This window comes from Nelumbo nucifera, chromosome 3 (genome assembly GCF_055504915.1).
Source record: "Nelumbo nucifera cultivar China Antique chromosome 3, China Antique-T2T, whole genome shotgun sequence".
Classification (NCBI taxonomy): domain Eukaryota; kingdom Viridiplantae; phylum Streptophyta; class Magnoliopsida; order Proteales; family Nelumbonaceae; genus Nelumbo; species Nelumbo nucifera.
Window position 1 is genome coordinate 94,409,115 of NC_142651.1, and position 10,615 is coordinate 94,419,729.

A 10,615-nucleotide genomic window follows, 5' to 3' on the forward strand; every position below is an offset into this window, starting at 1 on the left:
TTTATAAGAATGTAACCATCATCCCAAAGTTTTAAAGTTTAAAAAACCTTTGTGTATTTGGTGTATCCATACATCCCCATGGTCATCGATATAGAAACAATACATCTGATATGGAGCATATCATATCGATATTCTGATAATTGGCTTTAGGGTATTGGGCTTTGATTTTGGGTCTACAAATTTAAAGGTAAGGGTGTAAATCAGGCCAGATTATGTTGGGATGAGATCATCCTTAGCTATTGTGAACCACTAACCCAACCCTGAAGTTTTTTGGTCAGTCCAATTTCCTTATTTTCTTTTATCAAATGTTCCTATTTCTTTAAACTAGGTTTAGATTAAATTCAGTTTCAATGACACTGTCAGTTTGTATTTGCAATCTACCAGGCTTCCACTATCGGTTGTTGCTCTCGCTTTGGAAATGTGAATATATGGCATACAACAAGGTATGTAACCTAATGGTGAGCCAAACCCCAGACCAGAACCGCATTGGTTTACTGTTCTACTTCCCCTTAAAGCTGGCCAATGTGGATTGAACCGGGTTTAATAGGAACAATACCCACTTTCGATTCACTGGAAACAGGAAAAACTGAAAGCTTTACAAGTTCACCCATGAAAACTGGGAACTAGGGCTTTTCTGGTTTGATTCCCGCTACTGTTTTCAGAACAGTTTCCTACATTGCCATCGCTAGTTGAAGATGAAGCGGGAAGAAACAAAGAGGATCTGAGCTGAGATCTCCTGCCAACAAAACATGTTCTAACACCCTACACCCTACCAATAGATCTGACACTGCACATCATGTTTGATAGGGCGTTGGAATGATTTATGGTTGTGTTTGGTATCATTGCCACTTTCATTAAGGCTGTATTTGGTTTGAAGGAAAAAGTAGGAAAAGAAAGGAAAAGGCAGGGAGAAACTTTTTCAAACCTTGTATAGGTTTTCCTACATTTCCCTTCATTTCCCTATTTTTTCCTTCAAACCAAACATAGCTTAAAGGTTAGTCAATAGAAAATTTTGAGAAATTCTCTTGTCACATCATGCCAGATAACCATTTTACTAAAAAATATAAGCATTGAATTGAGTGTTGCCATTTATAATAGAAACACCAATTCTAATGTATTTTTCAAAAAAAAAAACAACAATGGTATCAAATAATATATTATCATAAAATTTGTATTGACAAATCTAAAACGTTACAAGTAGAAGCGACAATGATACCAAACACAATTTTATTGATTGGAGATCAAGACTCAAAGGATCTATATCATTCAACAGACCTAATACTGCTCAGTGGTACCGTCGTATGATTCAAATTGACTCAAAAATAAAACCACTTTGACCACCGGTTCCTAAGTCAAATGGTTTAATTGTCTCATTCAAACCCCCAACACATATTTTGAATAGAAAACCAGACCCAGAACCATTACTGATTCCTAAGTCAAACAGTCCAATTGCCCGGTCCGATCCATATTTCAAAACCATGCCATGACCCAACAGATGGCCTTAAGCCATAACCTCGTCAAGGATTATAAGGTTTTCATGAGACTGATCCTGAGCCGCCATCCAAGGACGAATCCCTTCGTTTAAGAGAATATTTTTAGTGTAGAAAATTTCAAATTTAGGATCTTCTGCTGCACGAATTTCCTGGGAAACGAAGTCATAGGCACGTAGGTTCAGAGTCAGACCGACTGCTCCAAGAGCACTCATCCATAAACCGGTTACTGATACAAATAACATAAAGAAACGTAACCAACGTTTATTGTAAAAAGCAATCCCAAGGATTTGGGACCAAAAGCGATCAGCAGTGACCATTGAATAATTCTGTTCAGCTTGAATTGGATTAAAAGCACGGAATGTATTTGCACCGTCACCATCTTAGAATAAGGTAGCACCATGAGTTAAAAGTTTCCATCTTTTGAGTTGGGCCATTTGGGATTTCTATTGACCAACGCTCCATATGAGTATAGGAACCATGTGAACTGGTGAATAGACCTCTTTATACGGGCTGGTAGCCCATCAGATTTGCCCGCAAGTTCAGCCTCAGGCCGTAACTAATAACTATTACGACTGATTATTTTCTGAGTTAGGTTCGGGCTTTTTCAATCCCAAACCCAATCAGATAATATTATAAATAATAACCTCTCTCTCTCTCTCCTTCTTCTCCCAACATCACTCTGCCCCTGTTTTTCTTTCTTTTATCCATCCAATCTTACATCTTCTGCAATTATTCCATGAAGCTTTCGTGGTCTTTCAACAAAAACTCTATTACGACAGGTTTCAGATTACCACTTTTATTCTGCTATCGATGATAGTTTGTTGCACACTCACATTCTATAAAGCGTTACCTGGAACTTATCAATGGCTCCCTCTTTTTTTGTTTCAATGAATTTTAAATAATAAAAATTTTGAAAAACAAAGAAACGAAAGTAATTTCATGCTGGTAAAATTGTTCGCACGTACAAATTCTTTAACCCGTATGGCATTAACGTGTCTCACTTTGATAGGTTGTGCAGGGAAATGTATAGGAATAAATGTGTAGGATATCTAGACTCCCCGCATATCACCAAAATATTAAACAAAGACAACATGACCGGATTTTAAAACAATGGGTATACAACAATGAGTTTTTTTTTTTTTTTCTAAAACAAAAATGCCTGTCATGTCAGAAAAAAAAATAATACATTTTTGTTGACAGCAGTTATTTTTATTTTAGAATAGAAAACAAAATCATTCAGATTGTCGAATTCCCTTTTAACTCATTCTTTGTTTTATTATTTTTTTCATTTTCTTTTCAAAAAAAAAAATCTTCGTTTTTTATAACAACCTAGGCTTGCGGAATATGGCTTCCAGCCATCTACCTAAGACAGGGCCCACACCAAAAAAAGTGCATGATCAGATGTTTTTTGGACTATCTAATTTATGTATGAAACTTTAAAATAGTTCAAGTGGAACTTCAATATTTGTTTGCAAGACGAAGGATTTCAATAAAATTTTGAACTGATTTGTTTTTTTTTATTTTATTTTACTTTTTTTGCCCATTTACTCTTCAATGGTGGGACCCATTACTTAAGTGTTCCTAAAACATCCTAATCCAATGCATAGGATGAAAAAAAAAAACTTGGCATCTACTCGATTGGAGGGCATGTGTCCTATCGAAGGCATTTTTTACAATAAATTTAAGATTTAGTGATTGTTTGATAATCGAGATTTAGGGACTTAGGTTTTAGGATTTAAGGGTTTAGACTTTAAAATTTAGGAGTTAAAGTTTAGAGGTTTATGAATTTAGGTTTTAGAGTTTAGACTTTAAACCATAGGATTTAAGATATAGGGTTAGGGTTTTAGGATTTATGGATTTATATTTAGGGTTTAGGTTTTAGTGTTTAAATCTGAAAATCAAGACTGATTGGAGGCATGTCCTCCAACCAGGTAGGGGCCAACTATATTGCCCTAGGAATAGACTCCCTTGAATAAACTCTTGAAAAAAACAATGCACCAAGATGAGACTAGAATGGAAAATTCACAAGCAACAAGGAAAAAAAAAAATCATGAATCTGCTTCGAGTGAGCAGCAAGAAGTGAAGTGTGGAGGTGAAAGAAAGAAAAACAAAGCCACCTAAAAGTGAGCACCCCCTCACACATCTCAAAGCATCAGGTCAAGTGAAGCCCAGTGCAGTCCAATGGGACTTTTGGACTTATTTCAGAGATTGATGGATCAGCCACCTAACCCCTCACGGCCCTAATGGTCCAGATGTTTAAAGCAAGCAGAGAAGCTCCAACAATTGTACTCTCGTGAAAGCTAGAGGTGCCAACATTTGGCCCAAAGCAAAATGGGAGGACATATTGGTAATAGAACGTGATAGAATAACACTTTTATTGACCCAAATACCCCTACTGCTTTTCACAAAATACTTGTGCATCCGCACGAAATCCTTAACTGCTTACGGTGGGTCTTTGGTGCTTTTGGGTGGGTGATGTAAAAGTAGGTACAATAATGTCCAACCACGTAAATGAAGGAAATGGTGAGTGGGTGAGCTGGTGCAAATAATTAATAATATGCACGTAGCATTAAGCCATGCATCCAAATTCCCAAAAGCTGGATCTGGGCCTTCTTAACAAATCATGTGGAACTCATATGCAATTTATAATAAATATTCAAATTTGCAAAGGGCTTTAGCTCCCGGCCCAACCTCCTGAATGGGTTGCCGCTCTGGTTCATCATGTGGTTCAACTGGTTCATCATGGGTTCGAAGTTCGATATAGCCAAATGCCCAGTATTGGTCACTTGAACCGGTTTATAAGTAGAAAGAAGACGTTTATGAATCTCAATCAATGAATGAGACAAATAATAGGCAAGCAGAGCAACGTTTATAAATACGGATTTGCTGAGTTGCTGGGGCACATAACATCACATCTCTTCTTTTCTAACTTGTAATAGCATACATGACGTCATCAAATATTTTTTGGTAGACAATAGAAAAAACAAAAAACAAGAGTATTTGGTATGGTATCGTGGTGTTGTGTGTCTGTTGTGATGAAATGATACGTCGGCGCTATATTGGTCAATGAGGGTATTGTGTTAATTGGACTGGATTTAGTACAATCTGACTCATTCCAATATGAGTCCGTTACAGATGCATCAGATCTAATCCAATCCAATGAATACTTTGGATCGTTTTGGGTCAGTCTAATTCAATGTTTAAACTGTCCAATTTATTTAAATTGGTTTTAATTTAGATTGCTTTCAACCTAAACATGGTTCATTGACACATGTATTATCTTCTATCAATAGAGTAGGATATTGACTCAATCCAACCCATTCTATTATAAATCCATTTTGGATGTAACGGATCCGATCCAATTCTATATGTCTTATTGATCCTTTCAATCCGTCCAAAATGATTTTGATTTAAAGAGGGTCCAACCCAAAACCAATCCATTGGCACCCACCCCTATTGGTGATTATGTTTGGATCTCATTTGATAGGTTGATGGGATAAAAATACTTTGTACTCTTAATGGCACAGAATAATGGCACAGAATAAACAATTGTGTTACTTACCCATAACGTTTTTTCCCAATTTCCAATGCATAAATACAACGGACACATAGCATGGGTCGAAAGAAGAATTACCGGGGCCTGATGAAGGGCCCAGCCCATAATCAATCAATGACCTGTTCATGGATTGGGCCTTGGACTCAGGTTTACACTGTTGGTCTCGCCTGTCCATCCATCAGTATTTATTCTACCATATGCTTCAGACATTCAGAAAAAAATAAAAAGTGTCTGATCACCAGCCCATTCATCCATTTCTAAAGCTACTAGTAGACGAAGCTAAGGTGAGTACATCTTTTGGACAGTTCTACACAGTTGGGCTCTAAATGGGTCGAACATGGGTGTATAACCACATCCTGTTGGTTCCAAGTTTGGATAATCCGACACTAGACCAGCCAAATAACAGGCAATTTGGCACCTCAGGAAACTGAATGAATATACAAGCTACACTAGATTCACTTGCTTTTGAATAGAAATTTCTATTTCTTGTACGGAAGGAAAAAAACAATTTTGAAACGATTTCCATTCCTTTCTCTCAATACGCCCAATAATCATAAATAATTAAATTATATGTGAAATTTACATCAGGTTGGATTCATCGATGCTCCTGCTTCCGCTATATCTCTCTCTAATCAATTCTACCCATGGCTATGTAATGCTTTTGGGATTGCAAAGGAATGAGGAGATTTCAGTTTCTGGAGTTCAAACTACTGAGTTCTACCACTCAAATTCTCAGTTCCCGGAGAGCTGAGCAGGTGCCGCAATCTGCAAGCCTGCAAGTCTCCAACAACAACTACAGAGAGGGAGGCCGAGCACCTACAGACAGCATTAAGCCCTCCCGTATACACACCGTAGAGTCCTGACCAACACATATGATCATAAAGAACAGACCCAGAACCCCAACCTCCATGAATGTGCTGCTTGGACCTAGAAACCAGACACCCCACTCTTTGACTGGTAAATCATCAGCTGATCCCAAATCAAAAGATGTTCAATTAAAAATTTCCATCATCACTTCGACGATTACATACATATATACAAACAAAAATTAGAAAAATGTTTATATTAGGCCAAGATTAGTTAACAATGAAAGTGTTTTCTTGCAAGCTCTGTTGTTGCTTGGTTGCTTGGCTATTAACAAAATCTCTCCAAAAGGAGGGAAATAACAAAATGGCGTATATTCCAACAGAAGACCATACAATGTTATGTTTTTTCGCCACAAAACAAAGAGAGGAACCCAGAAAACCATGTCGGGTCCCCACAACCTGAGCAACTGAGCTCACCTTTTTCCCTCTACGCTCCAAATTCCAGATCAGAGTCCCTCTGCCCCCTCTTCACGGGTGGACCCAGATTCCTGAACTGCTGATGCAGCTTTGTCAGGTACTGGTCGGCCGAGGAAAAGGAAACAACGGTGGCATCAGACGATCAACATCAGTTCAGCGGTAGGTTCGCCCCGATGTTCACCTGAGATCAAGCTGAAGACAGATACACCTGACACTGTATAACAGTCTTGCCGATCTTGAACCCAGGGATGACGGTGAAAGCCACATTGGGGTTGCTGGATGAGAAGAATGCATCATTGTTTACAGACTCCATGTATACTTCTGAGAAACGGGACCCCTTCCTCACCTGAAATATAGAGGCTTCGGGCTCGAACGAGAAGGCCAAGCAATGCAGGAACCAAACCCTCTTTGCCATTTCTGCAAACGTAGCAAAGAATGGAGTACCTGGGTACCCGCCGGAGTTTACTATGTTTCTCTGGTTCAGGTCACCGAAGAAGGAAGCTTCCATCTTTGGATGTACAAGGCGCAAGTACTTGGCCCGGCAGAATTTCCCAAATGTCGAATTTGGATTCCGTGACAAAAACTCCTTCACTCTTATAGACTTCATTTCTGTGAACTTGTCAAAGAAATGGCGTTGCATTTGTTTCTTTTCGGACAATGGCTCCACGGGAAGAGAAAAATTTGGCTGATGGAAACCATCAAACATCTCTCGACAGACAAAATATTCAAAAACACAGCTCCTGTCTTCGGGCTTGCAGTAGGCGACACCAGGTTCAATTGAACTTGCTGCCTCATCAATATGCCACCCTGCTGTACCCATCTGGTCGATCATAAGTTTGACAAAGCTCTTAATCGACTTAATGACATGTCGCAGAACCGTAATAAAATGGTTTGGATTCAAGCCCGACAAGTGCAGATCATCTAGAACGGATAAAGGCCCACTTGGATTTAGCTTCCACTCAATCAATCTGTTTTGTCTATCAGACTCCTCTAATTTCTCTCTCAGAAACGTAATCTCAGAGTCCTTGAGCTTAAGCTGGGACTCAAACTTCTTCACCATGATTTCATAAGTCTTCAAGAGATTTTTCTGCTCTTGAATTTCAGCCAACAACGGTGTAACCTCAGAAGAAGGAACGATCTGCTTCTTCAAGTAACACTGTTTCAGTTCGGAGAGATGCTTCAGCTCAGACACTACCACCGCATCTGCAGTTTGAATACCATTAGCATCATAAGGGGACTGAGCTATCTGGAGCTGGGCATAAGCAGCTTTCACAGACGAAATGCTAGCAAAGAGTGTCGCAAGGAAAGCCTCCAGGGCAGCTCTATTCCGAAGCTTCTCATCTTCATCTTTATCCGCAAAAGGCTGAGATCGATGCCCTGTTAATGGACCACTCTTTGCCTTCTCCTCCCGGAACTTCAACCTCTTAACTCCATCATCAGGCGCGACTCCCACGGCCTTAAAGCGAAGTGCTTTAGCAAAACTGCGCACTAACCCGGCGACGTTCGAGTTCGCCGCCGCCGGCTTAACGGAATCCATCTGAAACAGAATGAATAATCAGACCCAGATGCTGATACTAAAGAAGGGAACTAAAAACAATAATGGCCTAAGGATCTCGACGTGTGATCTCCAACGGGAAGAAGATAAAAGCCTTTCAGAAAGAACAGACGAGAGTGTTCGAAGAAAAGCCGGACTCAGACAGAGAAAAGGATATATCGCTTTAACTCTGCGACCGAGGCCAATGGAGGTGGTACTGTGCTGGTGGTGGCATGGATTTTTCTTCAGCTTTTCACACAGAGCTTCCGATTTTCGCTCTTTTCAAGTCTAAAAGTAGATTTTATACGCGGGAAAAAAAGAAAAAGATGAACAGAGTTTCATCATCTCGAAACCGAGACAGGAACAGAGAACAGAGAGAGAAGCGACCCAACAACCTCTCAACCTTACGATAACTCTTAATAGATACTACATGATGGCTGGTGGACCCTACACATACTTCCCCGAGAAATATCGATTAATCTCTGCCACCCAATCAAGTGGGCCACTCTCTGAATGAACGTCGTAACGCCAAATGGACGGTTCAGATAACCAGAACGAAGGCGGTGATTACGCTAGGCGTGAGACAACGAGTGCATTTAAATTCAAGGTGAAAAGACAAATTAATTACTGTTTAATGACAAAATAATAAGTGAACCGAGTAACCGACCAATACAGTGAAGTACACGCAGCGAAGGAAGAGACGCTAATCTCAGCCGTTAGATGGGCGGAAAGGACATATCCGATTGACCACATAACGAAAATGTCGGCCAAATGAAAATAGGACCGTCTGATGAGTCGATAGACCGGGGTGTGGGAGGGTCTTTGTGGGGCCAAGTACATTCAACGTACATCTATGATTAATGTACCATTATAAAACCGTAGAGCGCTAGATACGAAGTCTAATTAAGTAATTAACCACGATTCCAATTCACGAGAATTTTGAAATTACCGTACCTGCCCTCGAAAATCAAAATTGCCGAGAAATCGTCGCCCCTTCACCGGCTCCCTGCATTTAGCGTGAAACAGGGGAAGACAATGGACGAAAACAGGGGAAGATATCCTCCAATGGCGACCTCTGTCTACAACTCAGACGAGAACCGGGGAAGCTTTGAGATTTCCTCTGGGATACAAGAAACCCAAGACTAATACTAAATGAAAAGAAAATCTTTTCCTTCTCCACAAGCTTTCTCAGAAAATGGAAACAAGCAACAAAGGGAAAAGATCTATTTCTGAAAGTCAAAAAAAAAAAAAAGAACTTGTCAAGGAACAACAAATCGAAATAACAAAAACCCTAGAAAAGACCTCCCCCAGGTGCGTTATGAGCAAAGCAGAACCATTTCTTCGCCTATCAGGTTTCCAGTTTCAACACCTGTGAGATCGTTTATGGAAACAGACCAGTGGGACGACCAAAACCCACAACCCCCAAGAAATATTTCAGTTTGATGAAATCGTGTCAATAAGTTCGACTGAGGTAGTAGAAAAAATCCAGAACAAAAAGAATGGAGGAGAATGGTGGGAAACCTTGTTAAATCTTTGTCGAAAACGATAAAACGAAGCTCTCACTTACCCTTTAAAGAAGCTTATCTGCTTCGCAATTCTGGAAATGGCATTCAACTAAGTTGAAGTCTTCATTGATGAATCGCTGACATTCGACATTTCTTAAACAAGAACTTCTCTTTTTCTGACCTGATTTCCAATCTCTACTCCAATGAAAACGAACCCAAAATCAACTCTTTGAACTGAAGTCCTGTGCGTTACTGTGAAAGCTCAAAGTCTCTCGTTTACAGTCGCGTCTCGAGAAGGAGACGAGACTAAAAGAAGAAGGGTAAGGCAGAGTCCGAAAATAAAAAAATGCTGGAAACAGAGAACCCTAGGTTCAGTCAATTATATTAAATTTTATTACAAATATACCCTTCCATTTTTTTTAAATCTAGTTACCAAAATATTTTTTCTGAAGAATTTATAAAATTCACTCGACATAAGAATGTCCCCAGAATGTCAACAGCGTCTGCGTCAATTAATCGCGAGGGTATTTTCGTCATACGACAAGCTATTTGATCTAGGGGTCCGCCTCTCCTATCAGACGACGTTTTAGAGTTCTAAGGGGGGAGACCCACTTAAGTCTGTGGGGTCCACGTACGAGATCTACGATGATCATAATTTATTGTTTTAGGAGGGACCATGATGATGGTTTTTCCTTATTGGTGGTATACGGAAGGGGACCATCGAATCTTTCTAGGCTATTTTTGAGAAATTTCGTAAGGAAAAGAACAAAACTCATAGGGGCGTTTGTGTAAATTCATCATTAGTAACAGAAAAGCGTCCAGCTGGATTTTGATCGGGAGAGGTCACATCGTTGGCATGTGACCGTAGTCCGGATCCGCTCCCAACCCAATACGTTCCAACACGTTTTTACCATCAGATTCAGTTTCGAACTCCCAAGACCGGATTTGCTCTTCACACAGGTCGCTTCACACCGATCTCACAGGTACATCCCATCGTGTAGTGGGAACATCTCCCGTATTTACGTGTTATTATTTACGGGAGATAGTTTCTAATGCACGATATACATATTGTTTGGAAGCGTATACGTTTTTTGGGACTGATTTTTAATAAAAAACGCTCAATCTTCTAAAACTTGTTTTTCACAAAAAAATGTTTTTGCCAAGTAAGTAGTGAGTAACACTATGTTGTTTGTTAAGGTGACTATTATCATCATTTATATGTGATGACAGGTAAGCACCACATT

The 10,615-nt window shown here is 39.7% G+C and overlaps 1 protein-coding gene across 5 annotated transcripts; it reads right to left on the reverse strand.

Annotated features, from left to right (window-relative positions):
* Positions 1–6,019: 6,019 nt before the first annotated feature.
* On the reverse strand, positions 6,020–9,744 carry LOC104586564 (protein GRAVITROPIC IN THE LIGHT 1). Of its 5 annotated transcripts, none has more exons than XM_010243843.2 (3): positions 9,434–9,744; positions 8,821–9,235; positions 6,020–7,869 (listed from the first exon to the last, which is right to left on the reverse strand). In XM_010243843.2, the coding sequence occupies exon 3, from the start codon at positions 7,867–7,869 to the stop codon at positions 6,520–6,522; it is 1,350 nt and encodes a 449-aa protein (XP_010242145.1). In that variant the 5' UTR covers positions 8,821–9,235; positions 9,434–9,744; the 3' UTR covers positions 6,020–6,519. The 5 variants fall into 5 exon arrangements, with proteins under 5 accessions (XP_010242145.1, XP_010242147.1, XP_010242146.1 ...); XM_010243845.2 differs by having other exon boundaries at positions 8,821–8,986; positions 9,434–9,728; XM_010243844.2 differs by having other exon boundaries at positions 8,821–9,095; positions 9,434–9,727.
* Between the last annotated feature and the right edge of the window lie 871 nt (positions 9,745–10,615).